The sequence below is a fragment of the Athene noctua genome, chromosome 2 (genome assembly GCF_965140245.1).
Source record: "Athene noctua chromosome 2, bAthNoc1.hap1.1, whole genome shotgun sequence".
Lineage (NCBI taxonomy): Eukaryota > Metazoa > Chordata > Aves > Strigiformes > Strigidae > Athene > Athene noctua.
The window spans coordinates 117,815,642-117,838,125 of NC_134038.1; the positions used below are offsets into that span (position 1 = coordinate 117,815,642).

Below are 22,484 nucleotides of genomic sequence, written 5' to 3' on the forward strand. Positions count from 1 at the left end.
TCTTCTAAAAGTAAGAAATAGAGATGAAGCATTTAAGGTGGAAAATGGTTTATGGCTTCAGTGGGGAAGTTGATTTGAGATTATACAATTTGCACATACTTTGCAGTTATTTGCTTCTGCTTGGTTCTGGAAGTCGATGGTAGAAGTAGGTGAAGGGGAGAGGCAATACATGCAAATTTGGCTTTGATTTTGAGGCAGAATGTGGTGACAGTCTTGCCATGAGTGGTTCTGCCTGCCCGCTTCTTGCCATCCCTTTTTTGCTTGAGTCAGGTAGGTCTTTGCAGTGGTACCTGATCTAGGTTAAACTTGTTTATTTACTTGTGTTTACATTAGTTTTAAGATGGATCACTTGCCCAATTTGGATTTGTTGAGAAGGCATGTCTGATGGAAGAGAGAGGGTGTGAATGAAGAGAGCATAGGGCTTTCCTTTTTAGCAAGCTTAACAGGAAAATGCAGAATGGCAGCTGCTGGCTTTGTTTACATGAAAGGGAGTGGGAAATATCATCACGGAGCATGCCTGCTTAAGGCTTGTGTTCCAACAATTCTGGATGCCTACACAAGTTTTAAATGAAATGGTGGGCCTGTAACCTTCTACACAGACTTGCATTTGCCATTTATCATGATTACTGATGGTAGCAGAGCGGTTTGCAGTACTGTAAGACCCTGGAGTATGAAATTAGTTTAGGCCAGTATTCCAGTTTGTTACCACTGCACTACCACAAGTCTTCCTTCTTTGGACTCTGTGGTGCCCTAAATTCTTTCAAGTTCACAGGTTTCCATAGTGTGTTTTTCTTCTTTGCTTGTCATTTCCCTTCTCGCATGAAGTGTTCAGACATCACTTGTCTGGTGCAGCCCCTGAAGCCTGAGTCCTTTAAAGTGCTTCAGTAATCTGGCTCTTTTCAGTGTCTGAAACTGGGCATCTCAAAACTGCTAGTTGGATCAGAATTTAAAAAAAACCCAACCAAACAAACTTTGTTACCTCACTTAAGCACTAACAACAAATATTTTAAGTGTAGTTTCGAAAGATATTAGAAATTTTTTCCCTGTTTTCTGGGAAAGAGAATGGTTCAGTTTAAAAATGTTATTGCATTCTTTAAAAGGAATACTGAGAATTAAGAGAATTATCAGGTCTTGTGCAGAAACCATTTTCTATTCTTTATAAAAACTATAATAGTATAAAATAGTAAATACTAAAATAAAAAGTATATATGGCATTTCTTCTTTATAAGTGTTAATTAAATTAATTTCTGCAAGTTCTTCTCATCTTTGAAATTTGTAATACAGCTGTTTGCTAGTTATCATGACCTGAGTAAGGGATCATAAGTGACAAAAATTTGCCCTATAAAAATTGACACTGTTTTTGTGTTTTAGTCTGACAGAAATGCAAAATAATAAACAGTACAGATAGAGGAAAATACATTTTACTTAAAAATATCTGATACACATGAAGGTTTTTAGGTCATTACAGATAAACTATCACTCTAATGCTAGTCAACTGCTCAGAATTTAGCAGTTATTTTGCATCTACATGTATGAGTAATATGGCATTGTGTGTTGAAAGGTTAGATTCTAACACAAGTATATTGCACACCAAGAAAATGTTGACAGTGGTATATCAGGCTGATGTTTAATATCTCAGTTACTAACACTGTATTGTTTTAATATGATGTAAAGTCTTTTAAATTGCGGTAATTTATGTTTTAAGAATTTCCTACAGATAGCAATGGCATTAGTTAAAAGAGGTTTTGTGATGTGGAAGACATTATGCAATTCCAAATTTATTATTATTTAAAAAAAAATTAACTTTTGCCTGTTTTGATTAGAATATCTTTAATTCTATAGGTACCTCAACACACAGTTTATTAAGAAGAACAAATTGACTGAAGCTGATCTTCAGTATGGTTATGGAGGGGTGGATATGAACGAACCGTTGATGGAAATAGGAGAGGTAGGTATCTCTGAAAGTAAGAGTGGATAACTATATTCAGAAGTGGTACAAGTTAAGCTTTGTCCTTTTAAAATTTTGACATTTTGGTGTCACAGAATCTGAGTAGTTAAATATGGTACAAGATGTAAGCACTGAATCCCCTGTGAAATGAGATTAGGTTTTGATGTAGAAAAGTATGGGGGGGGGGGCAAATATGAAAACTATTGGAGAACTTCCGTTTTAAAATGTGATAATAGATACTGCTTTGTAAAACAACCTTGCTTTATTAAGTGACACTACTATCTAGAAAATATTTTGAAGAATGAAAATTTGGGTTTGGAAATACTTGAAATATTGCTTTTAGGCTTCTATTTCTTAATGTCACAAAATGTAATAGCTTTTTTTGAGAGTAGACTTCTGTACATCTTCTTTTCTAATGCAAGCTGTTTTCTACTTCCACTGTAGCAACTTGGATAGGCATTTTACAAGAAAAAGTAACCATTCTGTACACAAAAGTATCGTGTAGTGAGGGCTTATCTTTAAAGAAAATGTAATTCAGGACAAGTACAAGGGTTTTCACACAGTTGCTAATGTAAGTTGGAGAGGCTGAGGGTAATTTTTAAATGCCTATAAAATGAAAAAAATTGTCATCAGTAGGACTACCTTGTGAAATACCACCCTGTGCACTTCAGCTGTGCAGAAGTGAAGTATACGTCATTTCTGTCACTTCATGGAATACAAGAAAATAAAATGAAAAGACAATTTTACCATTAAAAAAGAAATCTTTACAGTTTTTTGAAACAAACTGTTTCTGTATGTCTTAAAGATTTTTGGAAACACCTTTTCAGTCTGAATCAGAACTGAAATTTTGAATACAGTTGGGTATAAACTTTTCTTTTGAATGCTTGTCTGTGTATCTGTTTGCTTTCTGTCTGCTAGCTGGAGAATGAAATTTATTCTGGCATCATCTGTAGGGGTGTATTGGGTTTTTTCCTTTCCTCTACAGTTGCCTTTTTCTCTAAAAGAGAAGTGAACATTTCTCTTTCAGTTTGGAAAGCTAGAGAAAATACTTTTTTTTCTCATGATATCTGAACTTGACCTGTCAGTGGTTACTGTTTTAGTCCTTTGATTTCATTGTTTTAAGTAGATCTCTGCTGCCTTTAGTTAAGAGTAAGGAGAGATTGTGATGCATGAAGAAGCATCCTCTGTGCTTCTGACCCAGCTGATGAAGACTGTACTGCCAGTTGAAATTGCTAATCCTCTGACAGGTTGGAGATGGGCTGAAAAAAACACCAGAAGCATGATATACTTTAAGTCAAGGCAATTTAGAGAAGGAAATTCTTCTCTTGTCTACCTCTGCTGTCACCAAGGCTTGCTAATTGGTGACATCTATAAAGGCTTATCAGAGCTTGGAAGTGCATATTGCTGCACTGTTTGTGGTATCTTCAAAATGGCATAAGTGTTATTCCTTATTTCCTCAGACTGAGATGTAGCTGACTCTGTTTCCGTGATTGTTGAAGGTAGTCCTTAGCTCTGTGTGAATGACTGAGTTCAGCTGCTTTGGGGGCTGGGAGTGGGGCTGGGAATAGGTCTGGGCTTGTTCTTGGGGCTGGGTGTTGCTGATGGATTAATGAATTCTCCCATTTCAGTGTGATACTCCATTCTGAGATACCATCCAAAGGATGGTAGTGGCAACTTCTGTCCATAGCTTTCTGCCCTAGGATGTGTTTACCAAACTAGAGCAAACAGCAGACCTGATAATTCAGCTTTTTTTAAGTATTCTGTTTTCCTTGTGTTTGTGGAATCATAAGCAAGGCAGAAGGACAGTGACGCATGCTTTTCTTCAATCTTCCCAGCAGTTTTTCCTAGGATGGTACATCCCTAGATCAGCATTTGGGCAGGTTATGGGGAGGGTCGAGATTCTTAAACTGTAGCTGACAGCCTTTGGTTTTTGATGAAGATGTTCAGATGATGATGTGTGGAATTCTGCTAATGAGTTTTTCACTATCTCACTCCCCAAGACTCCTTCCATTTCTCTTTACCAAATACTGTCTTTGCAATCTGTAGTAGTGGGAGGTAAATCTTGGATCTTGAGGAGTAAAGTTAATCTCTGTTCATTACTGCTGTAGGATTAGGTTTATAGCAGTTGCTCCTTTGCCCTGAAAAGGAATGGAGACTTGAGTCCTATGCTCAAGTAGTGTTTAATGCATTAAATTGCAGCATTGTTTTTGGTGAATTCATTGCCCCAGAAATAAAAGTAGTTCACATTTCTTGACCTAAGACACTCACTCATCAAGTTTATCAAGTCTTTGTTTTGAAAACATTTTCTCTTTCATTATAGTTCCTGTTTAGGATTCTCTTTTATTCTTTGGATTGTACTAGAGGCTTTGATAAAAGTCTTTATTTCAGTTGTTCATTGCTTTAGAATGGAAGGAATTATCATTTATCCCTTTTTAGATGACTGAGATGATTTGTCCTTTATCTATACAAGAGCAAGCATGCTTATTTTATATATAGTTCTCCTCAGTTGCAGTATGAAGTTACAGAAATAATGTCCAGTATTTGTGGAAGCAGAACTGTACTCTATGTACTGAAGTTTGTCTCAGTGTGCTAATGAAACTTCGGGAGCTTTTCAGTAATCTTAAACGAGTACATGCTTGCTTAGTTCTTCTGGAGTGTGTAACAGTACAAGATACTGGAGGTGCATATGTAATGTTTATGGGCATGGCTTCAAACAGTTTATCATCCTGATAAGTGTTCCAGACATTAGTAATTGTTGTACTAGGAAAAATACAGGATGAGATCAGTTGTTGAGAATAGTTTGTTAGTGCTTGCAAGAGATTATTTTTCTTCTGTCCCTATGTTATGAATGCATGGTGAAGGATACTGCTTTTGTGAGTTGAGCTCCTATCACCAATTTCAGACATCTGAGTTTTCAATGACTCGATGAGAGCCCTGAGCTAGAAGGTAATTAAGATATGCCTTATAGTTTGGGGTTTTTTTACCCCATCATGGGGCAACAGATTCTGGGAAACAGAGGAAACTGCCGTGTTCTGTATTGTCTGTTTAGGTGGAGAAGTAAGATCAGTCCCTCACTTCAAAGAGAAGAAAGTGTCTTGAACCAGTACATGAAATTGCTAGATTGACCTAACTCTAGTTTACTTGACAAGACAATTTCAATAGGCAAGTTGAAGCTGTTTCAAATTGTTAGATCAGATGTGAAAGGGACCATGTTAGAGACCACATTGAGGAATAGTTACCTGATGTTGTCCCCTTCACCTCTTAGTCATAAAATGTGTCAGTCTTGTCTTTTTCTCCAAAACTAGCTTCTTTCAGCATTTTCTGCTGGATGAGTTACTGATGTCTTAGGGAAACTTCTCCTCTAACTGTTCTGCTACTACTCTTCACAAGGCAAGAAAGTGAAAATCACTCCTAATACAACTTCCATTTCAAAATGTTATCTGTCTTTTGATTTTTAAGCAAGCCTTTACCTCATCTAAGAACCTGCTTATGATGCAGCAGGGTCAGCTTTGCCTCCCAGACTTCTGCACCCTGTATTACACAGTGGGTGCTGGATAGCTGTGGTACAGCAAATTCATTTGTCTGCTCTTTAAAAGGAAGATTTATTTCACAAATTGGATCAGATTGGGTACCTAGTTGATAGCTATATGCCTGCTTTCAGTTAAGACATACCTGATCAGTATTTTAATTTCTACAGTTGAGGACCTGTTAACTGTGTGAACGCTTTCTTAGCAGCAATATTTCCTCTGTCCTCGCTGATAATGGTAATTTCACTTCTCCAGTCTACTGCTTACTGGTAGGTGTTTTTAGAGGTCTCAGATGTGGGGGGGTATTTGCCCCATATGCAGGATCACATGATACCCTTTGGGCTTTAAATCTGATTTTGACTTAAGTGTAGAAACTCCTCTGAATGATTGCGGTTGGGGTTTTTAAAAAATGGTATGTTTTGTGAGCAACTACTTCACCCACAAGAATTTGTGATATTTGAGTCCCTTTGACTGATCCTCCTAATGACATATTAGGAACAGGATAACCTATCCCTAATATGAAGGTGATTTGAATTCCATTTAAGGAAAATACTAGCTTGCCATGACTTTAAGCTATGTGAATCTTTGTTTGGAGATGCTCTCTGTGTGTTAGGTATAAGGGTTCTGTATCTTTGACTCTGACCTCTGTCAGATTAGTCAAGAGACGTTCCGCTTGTCAGCCAAGGATTATTTTGCTATCGTTTTTAGAAATACCTGTGTCTGCATACATTCAAACACTTCAGGTAATGTTACTTACCTATTACAGTGCAGATGTTTTGTTTATATGTACGCTCAAAACCTGCCCTCATAACCAACTTATTTAGGGCACTTAGATGCATTTGAGAATCCTTGATAGTGTGGAACCAAGGAATAAATCAGTCCTATTAGATATGTAGGAAGAGTGCAGACTGGAAGCATGCACTCAGAAACTGCCTGACTAGAAATTCTGTGTGTGACGCTGCTAGTGTACAGACCTGTATGATCTTCATCCAAATGCAGTCAGATGTTCTAGAAGAAGAATGCTAAGGTAATGTATTAACGTACTGACAAATTGTGTGTGTCTGGGAGGTAAACAGTTTAAAAGGAGAAAGAAGAGGGTATCTAGCAACTTAATTTTTAAAATCCTGAGTGGGGAGTTGCATCATCTTTGGTATTGTTTTGGTGGTGTTTTTTGTATTTTTTAATTGTGGTGAACTTGTGTTGTGTCCTGACAGCTAGCTCTTGATATGTGGAGAAAATTAATGATTGAGCCACTGCAGACCATCCTTATTCGTATGCTCCTCCGAGAAATAAAAAAGTGAGTGCTTGATTATTTTTTGCTTTTACACAATGTGGGGGTATTGCACTTTTACTTTGAAATGTCTGTGAAATTTGACCTTTTTTTTTTTAATAGCTTCTTACCTAATGATGTTCTATCAGCTTTTCTCATAGTAGCTACATATTTGTGGTTTACATATGTAGAAAAAGACTCTGAAAATTAGTTAATTCACTGTAACCTGAGGGTAGTGATCTTCTCTGTTTCAGCAACCCTCTTACCAGTGGGACTGGGGAGTAGTTCGAGTAATTTTTCAGGTCCCATAGGGTGCCTTTTGCCTTTTTCTCCACCTGATGCTGACTGCTTATGGCTTCTGTGCTGTCAGTAAACTTAAGGACCAGGATTTATGCAAAGATTTGCTAAAGCCAGAAAAGCTATGTTGGTTTGCATGGGACCCAAAACAAATCTTGCTTGTCTGCCAGGAAGACTAAACTTCTGAGTTTGTGTTGTTCAGATCAGTGACTTCACTTAACATTCTTGGTACTGTACTTGACTGAAATAGAAATAATTACTCTTTTGTTCTTTGAGGGAATTTACTATTTTATTTCTGAGTACCTTTGTTACTTTTAAACAAAGACCCTGGTAGTTACAGGGCTTGGCGCTTTTTAGGTTTTGATTTAAAACCTTTATACTATTTAACTCCTAAAGGATCTTTTTATTTATGAATAAACAGAAATTCTGAAATATACTAAGAGATCTTGTGTGTAGTTCTAAGTTCCATCAGTTCCTACACTTTTACTACTGTTTAGGGTAGCTCTGGAGTTGCCTAATGCATGGGGGTTTTTTAAGTGATTGCATGCCTGACTCAGGTGACCAGGCTAGTGTAGGTAAACTGAGAGAATGAAGTAAATTGGCTGATTGTTGTTCCTTGGATGTGCAGATGGTCAGAAAAAAAGCTGTATTTATAAAGTATTTTTTAAAAATTTTAATATTATATTTTATTTTTCCTTCTGGAATTAAATTTTTATGACTAAGTAACTGACATGATGTCTCTCTTGGATAGTATTTCTGAAGCTAGGAAGTGTTTGTTTTCAGTTGTTGAACCATGCTTCCTTTGTAACAAGTGCTAATACTGCTTTATCTGTATGTTTACTATAACAATTTATTTTTACTAAGTGAAGATTCCCTAATTCATGATGAAGAAAATTCTGCTTTGTTACTTCAAGCACAGTAACACTGAAGACTCATTTTAGTCAATCTGTATATTCCACTGGTGGGTGGGAGTAGAAATTAGTGTTAAAAAATTTTTTGTCTGATGCCTCTTCAGGTAAATACGTACCATTACTTCTGAGGCTGACTGCAGACCTCGCAATGGTATTTAGAGTCTGTCACTGACTGTGGGGCATTAGATCTTAAGACTATAATAAGTTGACATTATTTGTTATTAAATTATTTGGAAAGTTTTAAATAAAACTTGAATCGTTGTCTCTAATGGTTGGGTCTGGATTTACCACCCCCTCTCATTATTAAGGATTTTTCTGTGTGATCTCAAAGGAGTTAATTCAACTGTGTTTCTCAAAATATACATCTAATAATTTGTATTAAGTTTTTTATAGCCACTTTGTGATATGCAAATCATGTAATGAATTATATGAGAGAACTTCTCACTATAGCTGTTCTTCTTGGTATAATGAAATACAGGCTTGCTACGGATATTCTGAGGAAGGCTTTCGCATGTGACTGTAGGCTTGTTGCTGTTCTTTGATATGTTTCCAGTGGTCAGTACAGTTTATAAGAGGCAGTTTTAGAGACACTGCTGCAAATGACTGTTAAAGTTTTTTAGCATTGAGTTCAGCAATTCAGGGATTAAACAAGGTCTTTGAAGAAATTGGTATCAATAAGTTACATCTATCAGAGGTGCAAGAGTATGCATGGGAAGATTTTTACCTAAAAATTTAATAAACTTACTAATACATGTATATAGTTAAAAACTTCTCAATTAGGTGCCTTATTAAGTGTGGTACTTAGGTGTCTGGATGGTTCAATTTATTAAAATGTTTTACAAAAAAAAAAAAATTAAATAGATGGAACAGGGGAACTTCTTATAGCCAGAAGATTTTGCATAGTATACAATGATATGCAGAGTTGATAACCAACATTCTAGACAACTGGTTGCATATAAAAGTATGTTTATTACTGTAATGGAAAAGGTAGGGGGAGCAGAGCCACAAATTTTGCTTTCAGATTTTGTTTTATCAGTGTATTTAACTGGAATTTTAAAAATAATTCTGAATAAAATCTTGAGCACATCAACTTTTTAGAAGCTATAAACTTCTGCAATACACTGTACATTAAAATTAACAATAAACTTTTTTGGTACGTGAAAATAAAGAAGTACAAGTAGTGACTTGTGATTCAGCAGTACAAGATGGCTAAACTGATCTAGGAGTTTGCTGGTGCCTAAAAGGAGCAGTCTATGCTCTACAACCTTTCTTGTGCTCAATTTGGTGCTCATCTAGTCCCTTAGTGAACCAGCTCAACTGCTAAAATGACAGAAAGCCATCTTGGCGAATGTTTCTCCAGATTGACATGATGAGTCAGTTCAGCAAAGAATTAGATGAGTGCCAAAGCAGTGCAAGAGAGATAGAGGCCTGTGACTGAGCAAAAGGGAGCATGATTAGTCACCTTCATCTGCAGAAAACTGTTAAATCACTTAAGCCTGTCTTGTCTGACTGCAACCCTCTTTATATAGAGTTCTGAATATAACACACTTTCTTCCCCCTCCCTCTAGCCCAAGCACTCCTCCTACAAGGCAAGCTGAATATCAACTTACGCATTTTTGTTTCAACACAACAGGAAGCCGACAAGATCTCGAATTGTGAGAAAATTCATCTATGAAATTCTTAAACAGAAATAATTTGGAAATTTTTCAGGTGCTATCTCAAATGACAGTGTGATTAGTACAGACTAACCAGGAGAGGCTTCTCTACTAAAGATAACTAACACTTTCTAACTAACTGAACCTATTCCTGTCTAAGCTGATACATTATACCATTTGTTTTGAAAGGAAAGCTATTGGGAGTTGTTATTTAAAAAGTATTTGAAACAGGCTCTTGTAGTTCACACTGAATTCTGTAGTTACTTGGTCTCAATAGGCCATTGGTCTGACACAGCAGAATGCTTCTTTTTGAATGATGGAATTTTTTTAAATAAATACAGTATTTATTATTGTACCTTAAACTTTAAGTATGTTATATGGGGCTATAGTAATACACTGTACAATACATGTTAAACTTCTACTGTTAACTTTTGTCTTAAGATAGGAACAAGATATAATATAAAACAACCCAACTTCCTTGAGCTTGTGTTTTGTAACTTTCTCCATTTCTTCTGAAAAAAGAAACTCATCATCATCTGAATTAGCGGGACTTGGGCTTCTAGTGCTTTATTTTTTTTGTTCAGATTCCCCACCAAATGTCATCATTTCCTTCTACCCTCCCACGATGTCCTGTGACATCCCTGCTTCAAACTGTGTGGCAGCTGCTCTGTAGCTGTATGCATCCATATTGTTTCCTGACTACTGCCAAGAAGAAAAATATACACTTAATAGACTTTCACTTTGGTGGGGTCACCAGTTTCTCTCATTTTAGTTTGGTGGATGTTCTTATTACTACAACTTTCACAAAAATCAGCCTTGGAACTGCTGTCAGATTTCCTTGAAACTAGCCATTAGCGTTACAAATTCTTGGGAGCAGAGTGCCATTGGTGTATATAAAAACCTGAAGATGCTTCCAAAGTAGGCAGGGCCCATTACATGCTGTGTTCCTTTTCGTCTATCGCCTTCACGCCATCTGAGCTGTGCTTCGAAAGCCTGTCTCCTCCCTTGCAGCTCTTCTATTGAGCATCTGCCTCCTGTACTTTTACAGCTTTTTCCTAATGATACGTTGACCTTCGGATCCCCTGGGCCTGACCTTTGCTGCCCCCTCTGCTCCCACTTCTGCCTGGGCTGAGGTTTGTGACCCGACCAGAGGGGAGCTGGGCCTTCATCTGTTATTGCAGTAATGCTTCCCGTGTTTGTGTCACCAGTATCTTTTCAGGTCCAGAACCCAGCATGCTAGAGGCAGACTGGACTGTCTCTTGACAGAGCCTTGCCTTGTAATATGCTTAACTTCTAGTTAAGCCCTCACTGACATGGTGCTGTGTTCCCAGGCTGCATGCATCCTGCAGTTTTCCCTGCCCCTGGGTCAGGCCCTGGGCTGGTGTTACACTTCTTCCCTTCTGAGACATGCTGCTGCCTTTGCTATCCTATAACCAGACCCAGCAGAGGGGTGTTGGCAGGAATTCAGGATGTGATTACATGTACTCAAACCCATATTTAGTCCATTGGTTCAACTACTGGAGCCAGGGGAAACCTTCCTGTCCCCTAGGGGAAAAAAAATCAGACCATCCCTGCTGGAGCAGTTACCAGTTAGGTCAGCTCATAACAGGTGAGCAAGCATAAACCACACGGACTGCTCATAAGCTGTTGGAGAGCTAGTTCTTTCCACGCATCATGAGCTTAAGTTTTCAAATCATAGGACATAGTAGTATTTAAAGAAAACCTACTGCATAATCAAGTGATATGAACATATGATTACAATCTGGTGTATATAATACAACGAATTCTGGTGTGGCTGTCCTGGTAAACCTTCTGAGCTCATGGGCATCCTCTGTAGTTTTTATCAATGCAATTCCAAACCAAAATGAATAAAATTAGCAAAATTATTTCTTCCGCATTCCACCCCACCCTAGATGAGTATGTGGTAGTGTTTGGATTTGAAGTATTTTTGCTGGCTTGATTTTTTTAGTGAAGTTTGGGTAAAGTAAGAGTTCTTGTTCTATATACATACATATATGTGTACATATGTATTTTAAAAAGGAAGACCTTTGAAATTGCAATAGCTGATGCTTAAGTGTAAATATACCTTTTAAAATAATATTTTAGTACTGCTTAACACCTTAGGAGTAAAGGAGTATTGTTTGCTTCTTTGTAAAGTGTATGTGAAAGGTGGTCTGTTTTAGTACAGTTCATGTTTTAAGAAAGTCTCTGCTGCTTTGAGTGTGGGTCTGTTATTTTCAGTCTTTGCAAAGGAGTGAACACTAATGTTTTTAGCATGCAAAACACTTGTTTTAATTACTTCTGTTTTCAACTGAATGGGACTAAAGGTAGTGTTTTCTGTACTTGAACTCACTCATTTGAAGCTAAGATTCAAATGGAAAACGTAAGGTTTTCCTTTTCTAATGTATGATTAAAAGTTGTGATGATGCATCAAGTATGTTATTTGTTCCACATGACATCTACATTTTGAACAGTAGATATTCAGAAAATAAAATAGCATGCTTCTTAGTGTGACACTGGCAAGAATTTTTTGGCAGAGGCAGGCTTATGAAGGTATTCTATTTAATAAATGCTACAAATACAAGACGGAACTTATTGTAGCCTTTAACGTACTTACTTAGACTATGTAATTTGGAATACTTACATCCTTAGCAAACACTTGGAAATTTCATGACCTGCAAATGCTTTTGAACAATTTATGAATTGCTATCTCAACAATTTAAATGTATAGGAGAGAAAGAAGAGTGCATTTTTTGAGATTGATCTCCTTCAATTTACCAATTCAAGCAGAGGAATTTACTGGAAAATGTTTTCATCCAATTTTATTTCATTCGGCTATCAGATGAGTTACACTCACACATTCTCATGAATGTTTGCTTTGCCTGTTTCAGTGATCGCTGTGGAGAAGACCCAAACCAGAAAGTAATCCATGGGGTTATTAACTCCTTTGTTCATGTTGAACAGTATAAGAAAAAATTCCCCCTAAAGGTATATACACGTTTCTGATTTATGTTTTCAATTTTGAATGTTATTTTAGTGTATGTATTATTTGTCCTTTTAAAAAAAAATCTCCTTTAAGTTTTATCAGGAAATTTTTGAGTGTCCTTTTCTGAATGAAACAGGGGAGTATTATAAACAAGAAGCTTCAAATTTATTGCAAGAGTCAAATTGCTCACAATACATGGAAAAGGTAAGAGATTCTTCTGTACGCCTGCAATAACTAAAATCTAATACTAATTTACTGATGATACATGATTTCCTGTAGAGTTCCCATAGTTAATCCTTGTTGTATGCTTTCATGCAGTTTAAATTGTACTTTTTAGTGGCATGGTTAACCTGAATATAAACTGCAAATCTTGCCTATACAAGACTGGAAGTCAGTCCTCGATGCTATACCATCCACACTAACAAGATAGAGGAGTTGAGGAGAAGGCTATGAGATGGCTTTTAACCTTAAGGAGCATAAGCAAATGGTTGCACACCTGAGGCGAAATTCAAGGACAGGCTAAGGCTTCAATTAAACAAAAAGAAATGCAGATTTGTTTTATCTACCATTAGCAGACTGTAGCTGCACTGCTCTCCCTAGGCTCCCCTCATATTCGCTGGATAGAAGTACTTTTGTGTCAGTATTCATATGACTTATTTTATGATAATGCTTATTTCCTTCATTGGAGTTATAAAGAGAGTTTTTATTAATAGCTCAGATATACTCCCATACCTTTTGAGCAGATGTTTACATACAAGCTCATGGGTTTGGAACAGTAAAGTGATTCTTACATAATTAGGTATTGTGGTAAAACTTTCTTGGAAGGAGTAAGAAATGTGGTATGAGAAGTTGGGGAAGACTGGACACAAAGTTGAAGGGAAGAGGAACTTTTGAGGAGAACTACTGAGTGCTGTTAGACATCTAGTAGTGATTGAGCTTAGTACTCAGAGTAGAAGATTGTATGAATTCAGCAATGGCCTGATTCAGAAGAGTTAATTCAGTTTTTCAGCAACCCAGACAAGTTACTTTTCAAGTGTGTTACTTATTTGCATCTGTCATTCTACATACATACAATGTTGTATATTCATGGTTTTATATCGGTTGTATTTCATTAGCAATCAGCTTAACAACTTGTCTATAGGTTTTAGGTAGATTAAAAGATGAAGAAATGCGGTGTCGGAAATACTTGCATCCCAGCTCATATGGCAAAGTGATTCATGAATGCCAACAGAGAATGGTAGCTGATCACTTGCAGTTTCTACATGCAGAATGTCACAATATTATCAGACAAGAGAAAAGAAGTGGTAAGTCTCAGTGGTCACAAAAAGCGTGGTTTTTGGTTTATTCATTTAGTATTGCAACTTACTATCTTTATTCAATGACCTTCTATGGGCTTAAGCATTTTCAACTAATACATGTTACTTATCTAGGAAGCTCAATTAAACCGGAATGATCTTTTCTTTTACCACATAATTCATTTTCATTCTTCCAAATATATAGTCAAAACCTTCTTTTTACTGTTTAACAACCCTTCTTTTGGCCAGTATTCTTTCTCTTTCTTTGTCTTAGTCGGCTTAAAACCACACTGAAGTCCTTTGTCCTGTAGAATGGATCATATTTTATGCTTGTGTTTTCATTTGTAAACCAATGGCTCTGTCATTACAGATTTCTTCATCATCATTTGACAGGTCAGGATTATAAAATGTTTTGGCTCCTTTTCATAGCCACTTTTTATTGTCCTGAATCTTTTGTGACCTCTCTTCCAAAATCCTTTTTACAGAAGCAGATGCTCTTATAGTTATATTCCCTGCCTGACTAAAAAAAATATGCTTCCTGATGACTACATGCCTCTTGAAAAAATGCTTGTTCTTGCATGGAAGATGGTATTTATTATGTGAAACAAACTATTTTTCACAGTCAAATTGTTTCTAATTCAGTTTCCAGAGTTTTGCAAATTTGATCAGCTTGGATCCTTTTTTTGAAAAAAAGTAATGAAAATATCAGTTGCTTATTTACAGCTTTCCTAACCTGAGACAAATTTTAAGCCACCACTGGAGGAAAATATAAAAAGTCAAGAAGATGTCTAAACTGGTTTTAGTCAGTTGCAGCTAGGGAGATTTAGGGAGGCCAAGGACTGAAATAAACTAGCACAATACTTTTCCATTCTAGGCCACTTCTACTCTTGGAGTCTCTCCTAAATAAGCAATATTGGAAGAGTGAGGTAGTCACAATGGCAGTACTCAGTAAATACTGATTATTAGCCCTATTCTTTCCTTTTTTAATTTTGTCAGTGATCCAGTGTATGTTAATTTTCAAAACAGTTGGTCTCGTTTCAGTCTTTGAAAAGTTCTGTGTGAATTTATGATACTATATTAAGTGTTGATTTCTTAGTGTTTCTAAGCATATTCTATAAAAATGTATCTCTGTTACAGACATGGCAAATATGTATACTCTACTTCGTGCTGTGTCAAGTGGTTTACCTCATATGATTCAGGAACTACAAAACCATATCCATGATGAGGGCCTTAGAGCAACCAGCAATCTTTCTCAGGAAAATGTGAGTTTCCTCAGGCAGCTGAAATTGCCAACATTCCTGATGAAATGTTTACCCTTTTCTTTTTAGTCTATTCTGTTTTTTAATTTTGTCTATATGAAATTGGTTTGGAACATTATGGATAAATTGTAACTTCTAATCAGCACGCTAAGCTGTGCAACACATATCTATCCTGAGAGTTGATTGTTGTGATCTAACCAGAAACAACTACAGCTAGATATTTCTCGTTGTTTGTTTAATGCTGTCATGGCAAGTAGGTCCTTTTGTTCCATGTATGTATCTTTTTTTCTGAATTTCTCTAAGTCAGTGGCATTTGCTATTCTGGTACGTTAGGAACCAGTGATTCCTTTTAGTTTAACTACATGTTATTTGTAAAGACCTGACATTCTGCCCTGATTTCATTGTGGTGTTTTTCACTAATATCTTTGTAGTCTCATATTTTCATGTAATTCCTGAAAATACTGTAGCTTAATTATTTTTACTCAAGTGTGTGAAACTTTTTTCAGTTCATACATATTGAAATTACTCAATTGCATTTTTGTTTCTCTAAGAGCATTGCTGTTCAGAAACAAATGAACTTTCGTTTGGCGTTATACTTGTACATGTATACATTTTGCTGTCTAGATCTGTGCTCACTTCAGGATGATGATTTTAGCCACCCAGTGTTTCTGTCTGTAACGATACATAGATATGAACTGTTGTTGTACATTCACTCTTTTATTGACTGCACAGGAGCGCTTACTCTTCCGTAACTCCTCTGTGCATACTGAAAATGGGTTGAAGTCTTAGTAGTATAGTTCGCTTTCAAAATATTTTTAGGTTTATTGAGCTTGTTCTTTCAAACTAATAGTGTCTACACAGGGAACTGAATGCAGAGCCATGAGGGTAATGAAAATTCACAACCTTATGTAGATAAATTCAAAATGTGATATACTTGCTCCACTGTGTAGATTAAGTACTTTGTCATCAAAACACTTTTAACATGTATCCTGAGAATGCACTTGGGGAGTCCCATGATGCAGCCGGTGCATTGCACACTGTTGCACTGCTGCCTACCAGCTTGTCTGTGTAGGGACTCCTCTTATTCACATCAGTCATTTCTATACAAAATGTTCTGCTGAAATATGGCACGCTTAATTTGATCAGTAACTGTCCTGTGTGGGAAAATTCAAAGGGCTCATTTAGGTTTTCTGTCTGTGGAGTCAGAATGTGTTGGAAAAGCAGCAGTTTACTGTACAGTAGCTTTTCAGCTTGGTTGCTGTATTTACATGTTAGCATTAATGATTTTTGAAAGGACTAATAGAGGATTTTAGAATGTGATAGAAAAAGTTAGACAGCATGAGAGTAGTATAGACTCAAATCTATGTTTAATAGCGTGACTGTATATGTAGCCATAGACTATTTCTGAAACATGCTCAAGCATGGTAGTATGAGTACAACACTTCAGAATCCATACATTCAAAGACTTAATTACTATGATTTTAACTTTTGTCAAACAGAATAATTAGGAAAAAAAGCACAACAATGAAGATATGGTTTTGTGTAGATAATACTACTTTCCTCATTAACTTGTTTTCTGTTTTATCTGCCTTTTTTAGATGCCAACTCAGTTTGTGGAGTCAGTTTTGGAAGTACACAGTAAATTCGTTCAACTCATCAACACTGTTTTGAATGGTGATCAACACTTTATGAGTGCACTTGACAAGGTAACTTTTACTTAAGTGAAAAAAGCATTGGAAAACAAAATGTGGGACCCTGTTTCAGGCTCACCATAATTCTTCAGGACATCAATATATGTGCAAAGATAGGACTCTTGTGCAGTTTTTCTAGTTTAGGAATGCAATGGAACAAAAGGCAATTCACTGTTAGGGGAAAATATATGTACAAAGGAAACCACTTTAATACTTAAATCTTTTCTGAAAATAAGACCTTTCTTTTCATCAGAATTCAAAAGACAAAAATGGAGCTGACCCATTTAATGTAAATTTAAGTGCAGATAATAACTAGAAAAATTGTGGGGTTTGGGAAGTTTGGTAACTCTTAGATGCATTTGTACTTGAATGTGCTTGCTGTCATAATGGTTAAACTCTGCATGCTAGTAGTATTACTTACACAGAAGCTTTGCTTATATTTTTCAAGTTGACTACAAAGAATATCTGAAAACCTACATTTATTTCAATCACTGTCACAATAGCTAACTTTTTCCAAGAGAGAATTGCACTTGAAGTTAAATAAGCCTGTTCAGGGAAAGAGGCTTGCTGTTCTTTTCTCTGAAATGCATAGCCATGAAGGTATTTAAGATAACAGTTCTAATTGTTATAATTTTTTTATTATTGTTAATGACTAACCTTATTGTTCTTGTTATTATTACTAAATTTTGCAAAACATTCCTGGGCTCTTGAGAGATTGAGTGGCTTCTCCTCAAAAAAGTAGTACATTTTATCTAGTCTGCTAATTTCCCACTCTTTCCCATATCTCCTTGTACCTTTTTCCTAGAGAGTGCACTTACTACTACTTTGCTATCCATAATTTCCTGTCACAGGATGCATGTATACATTTCATTGCTCTTTTGCAGTGTTTACAGTAATCAGAGTTTGTTGTTAGGGTCATAGTCTTAAGATTTGATAATTTTTAGCCAAGGTTAATCTGGTAAAACATAGTGATGAAGATACCAGTAATAATATCAATTGCAGTTATCCCTTTGTATTTGTGATATTGAGAAAATAATTACTTAGTATTTTAAAACAAATACTTATTTCAGTATCCTAATACATTTCTGTCTCAATTGCAATTAATGTTGTGTACCAGAAGATGGAGTAATATGAGATTGACAACTACATTTGCTAGCACATAGGCAATGTACTTTTTCCTTAAATACGTCAGTTCTTCATTTCAGTAATCTTTATTACAATAAATATTTAGAATCTTAACCTGCTGACAGTTTTTCATGGTGGATATTAAAATTGCTATTGTTGCCTCCAGTATTATTGCAAAAGAGTATTCTAAGCTTCGAAGAGTTTTGTAGTCATGCATTCCTTTCTCACAGGGATTCTAGGGACCTATTATCAAATATTGGAATGTTGAAGCATTGTACAAAAGAGTTTCTTGTCAGTTCTTCTTTATAATAATAACATTAATAATGTTTTCCTTCCATAAAAGGCACTATAATTCCTCGGAACTATGATCATGCAATATTTTTGGTTCAGTATTAGTTTAAATTGTTCATTTAAATGTGACATATAGTTTAGAAACTAATCTTGATGATTCCAATATCTGTGTTGACAATTGACCTTTTTTTAAATTCACTTTTAACTTTAGATTTACTTTTATTTCCAATTCTAAACTGGGGTTATCTCCTTCCTTTTCTTTTTCATCAGATTCAGGTTTTCTTTGGCTGCTACATGTTTTCTGTACAGCACTGCTTCAAATTTCCACTTTCAACAATATCTTTTTTCCTCTTTATCAAAAAATCCCACAGGGAAAAGATCTTTCTTACTGTTGTGAGCACGCCATGTATGTTTTTCAGCTCAAGATACATGCTGTTGATGTGCTGCTGCTCAAATCTACTTTATCTGCAAAGTATTCATCAGTTTCTATCCATACTTTTGGACCATACATATTGCTATATACCAAAATCTTCATACTTTTACATTTAAGTTTCTAATTAGAACTTTATTTTTCACTTTCTTTCTGTAGTTAACTTCTGTTCCTCTACCCTTTCTACTTTTACTAAAATCTCAGCAAAAATGTTCAACACACAAATTCTCACAAAGCAGTAATTGAAACTCTTTTATTCATTATTTCTTTTTTGATCCCTTATTGTGTAGTTCAGTTTTACAGGGTCTTGGATGGTCTTTGTCTGGAACATCTTTTTTATTTCTTCAAATTTCATGAAAGAAAAAGTTTTAAGTAATTTATATTTTTTTTCTCTTTGCTCTTTGTTCCTATGTAGGCTTTGACATCAGTAGTTAACTATAGGGAGCCCAAGTCAATCTGCAAAGCACCTGAGTTGGTAAGTGATATATTTTATTACTGTAGAAAGTAATAATGCTTTTTTATATTTGTCAAATGAATTGGTGTAGGGTTCATCCCATGACTCTGTTTCTCACACTGAGTCAGCCTCAGGTGTGTATTTCAGTAGTAATAAATAACTTAACCTGCACACGCACACACGTTTTGTGGTTGTGCAGAATGGGTGCAGTTGTAATTTTTGATGCCTAATTTGTATTTTCTGTGGATGTAGTATGTATTGTTCACCTGTGAATGCAGCCATTGTAATAGAACATGAGAGTGTAGACTATGACTTATTTCATGCTTTAACTTTTGTGTAGAAGTTTGGAATACCTTGGCATACATTTGTTCTCAAGCTTGACAAGTAGGTTTGGGCTTGTTTTTTTCTTTTTTTAACTTGAGCTGGCAAAGTACTGTGACAACTTGTTGAAGAAATCAGCAAAAGGAATGACAGAGAATGAAGTAGAAGACAAACTTACGAGTTTCATTACTGTTTTCAAATACATTGATGACAAAGACGTATTCCAAAAGGTAACTGTTGATATTCCATAAATGTTAAAATGTTACATTTAAAGTATACTTGAAGAATATGCTTATGCTTTTAAAAATCCTCATATATGATTTTTTTAATGCAGTTCTATGCCAGAATGTTGGCAAAAAGATTAATTCATGGTTTGTCTATGTCTATGGATTCTGAAGAGGCCATGATTAATAAGCTAAAGGTAATGTAATATTCTTCTAATGCAGTATAAACAAACATAGGAGTATGTAATGTTGAGAGGGAGCAGCAGAGGGTGTCAGAGATAAGTTAGCAGTCAGTAGATCTTGTTTCCAATAGCTGAAGGGAAAAACTAATTTCTTGGTAGTCTGTAAAAGACATATGGGCCAACATCACCTAGGCATTTGAGATTTTTATGAGGTTTTGGGTAGTTTTATTAAGTGTGTTCAAATAATTCATAATTACATTATAAAAGTACCAAGGACTTTCAAAAACTAGCTTTATCTTTCAATTTTATAAAACAACACTGTTCATATAAATCAATGTATAGGAAGTGAAACTAAGACAAAAATCATAATTTGCTTGTATAATGTTTGTTTTCTATTGTAGCTAGTGTTCTCTGTAAATGTTACAACGCATATGCTGACTAGATTTTCATATTTTAGTAGTGAATGTGCATAGTTTATAATAAATACTGTTTTCACTGTGAAACCTGTTACAATATTTCTTCACAGCAAGCCTGTGGTTATGAATTTACCAGCAAGCTCCATCGAATGTATACAGACATGAGTGTTAGTGCTGATCTCAACAATAAATTCAACAACTTTATCAAAAACCAGGACACGATTATTGATTTGGGAATTAGTTTTCAGATATATGTTCTACAGGTACTAATGTATGTTTATTACTATTGAGTTATTTGTACTTAATTTTTATGTTTCGATAACAAGTGAACAATTTTTCTGACTATGAATACTTCTCATATGGAAACGGACACCTTGTGATCATTGTGAAATAATTTATTTTCCTAGCATTTCTTCTTAAAATTAATCTGCTAGCACACTAAACAGTAGTGATGTAAAATGCCTTGTTCTTGTCTTGAATTAATACTTTAGTGGGGCATGCATAATGAGCAGTAAAAACTGAGCAGTAAAACTTCTGGTGTAAATTGAATGTCTTATGGCATAATATATACTATAGGTCTGTTTAATAGTGTTACTTTTTCTTAATGTAATGAAAATGTTAATGCTTTTATTTTTCCCAATACCTTTAGGCTGGTGCGTGGCCTCTAACTCAGGCTCCTTCTTCTACATTTGCAATTCCTCAGGAACTGGAAAAAAGTGTACAGATGGTAGGTTAGTAGGGGGCTTCTTGTAAACATGTGGAAGATGTAAAATAACTCCAAATAAAAGATCATCACTCTAAAAGAGAAAAACCTGAGCTGCTTCATTTTGCTTGTAAATTGTGGCTATCCTGTTTCCAGTCCATACGAAATTTGGAAGGGTCACCCAAATGCCATACTGAATTTATGTATGTATTGCATAGCTTTTCTGTATTTTTCACATCTCTCTTCTACACTTCGTGATTAATGAGGGAGATACTAATAAATACAATCAAGTGAACTGAATTGATTCTTAGCTTTAAAACCAATTCCTGATATTTAGATAAAAGAAGATTTTGTTTCTAATAATAAATCTGAACAGATTTAATAGCAGATTAGAATTCCGACACAGGTTTCTTGTCCCATATTTCATAGGAGCCAGTCAAAATCAGGCTTTGTGGAAACTTCTTTTTACGAATTCTCAAAGCAGTAAAGGTTTTACTTTGGCCAAATATTCTCTTTTTATGTGATTATTTCTGCTTTGTAGAAGTGGAATATTTTATTAGTTTTGATTATATTACTGTGTTCTAAAATACTAGCTGTACAATGTTTGTGTTAAAATACAGAATATGTGTGTTGGTCTCTGCTGAAGTGTATTTAATGGTGAAGTACATTTTAGGCAATAAAAATTTCATATCACTGGACACAACAGATTTTTTTAAAGCTGTTTTTTTAACTTAAATAACTATCTGATGTAAATTATAATGGCAAATGTCTGTTCCTGTGGTGAAGGAGCTTTTTTGTGGATTACTACTAAGTATTAGAACAATTTACTCAGCTTTTATTTCCACTGTATTAAGTGATTAAGTGGCACTTGATTTTAACAATGTAATAGTTTACAACCCATCCTATGGGATCCACAGAAGGTGATTATTGACATTTTGCTGGGTTTTATGGGCGGCTTAAAATAGGAGTATTGTCAGTTGTGCCTCAGCTGGAACATCCTTACAGAGTTGCGTATCAGCAGCAGCTCAGAGTCTGGGTTGCTTGCCTAACCTCATTGTTTTGCCATTTTCAAGGAGCAAACCTATTCATTTGTCACCTAGCTAGAATTAATGCTCTAAATTATAATCATAATTCCTTGGGGAAACAGAACATGACCTTGGGGAGTCTTTGAAAAATTGGCAATGTCTGTCTCTACTATCAAATTTGATCATTTGACACATGAAGAGAGAGTTCTCTCAGGATTCTGGCTGGGATTTAGAAGGAAAAAAAGCATTTTGCAGTTGCACTCCAAAGCATGGAAACACCTCTGTAACTGGGCAAGCTGTTTAGCAGCTCTTCAGGCTCAAAGGCTGATGGAACTTCCTATAAATGTGTATTTATTTGAATGGAATACAAATACTGGTTTTCATACTATGTAATCTTGTGGGTGGAGAAACACCTGATTCTTAAAGAGGTCAAAAGTACCCCTTTTTGTGTTTTCCTTTGATGTTAATCAGAGT

The 22,484-nt window shown here is 35.6% G+C and overlaps 1 protein-coding gene across 3 annotated transcripts in view; it reads left to right on the forward strand.

Annotated features, from left to right (window-relative positions):
* CUL2 (cullin 2) overlaps nt 1-22,484 on the forward strand; it is a 53,922-nt gene that overhangs the window by 17,538 nt on the left and 13,900 nt on the right. For 2 of the 3 annotated variants that reach the window (XM_074899989.1, XM_074899988.1), the window contains exons 5-17: nt 1,843-1,948; nt 6,690-6,772; nt 9,522-9,608; nt 12,500-12,596; nt 12,688-12,798; nt 13,736-13,898; nt 15,027-15,151; nt 16,747-16,854; nt 19,101-19,160; nt 19,562-19,690; nt 19,795-19,881; nt 20,393-20,545; nt 20,932-21,009. In XM_074899989.1, coding sequence (XP_074756090.1) covers nt 1,843-1,948; nt 6,690-6,772; nt 9,522-9,608; nt 12,500-12,596; nt 12,688-12,798; nt 13,736-13,898; nt 15,027-15,151; nt 16,747-16,854; nt 19,101-19,160; nt 19,562-19,690; nt 19,795-19,881; nt 20,393-20,545; nt 20,932-21,009 — 1,387 coding nt within the window. The remainder of the gene's footprint in view (nt 1-1,842; nt 1,949-6,689; nt 6,773-9,521; nt 9,609-12,499; nt 12,597-12,687; nt 12,799-13,735; nt 13,899-15,026; nt 15,152-16,746; nt 16,855-19,100; nt 19,161-19,561; nt 19,691-19,794; nt 19,882-20,392; nt 20,546-20,931; nt 21,010-22,484) is intronic. The other variant, XM_074899990.1, reaches the window with a different exon arrangement.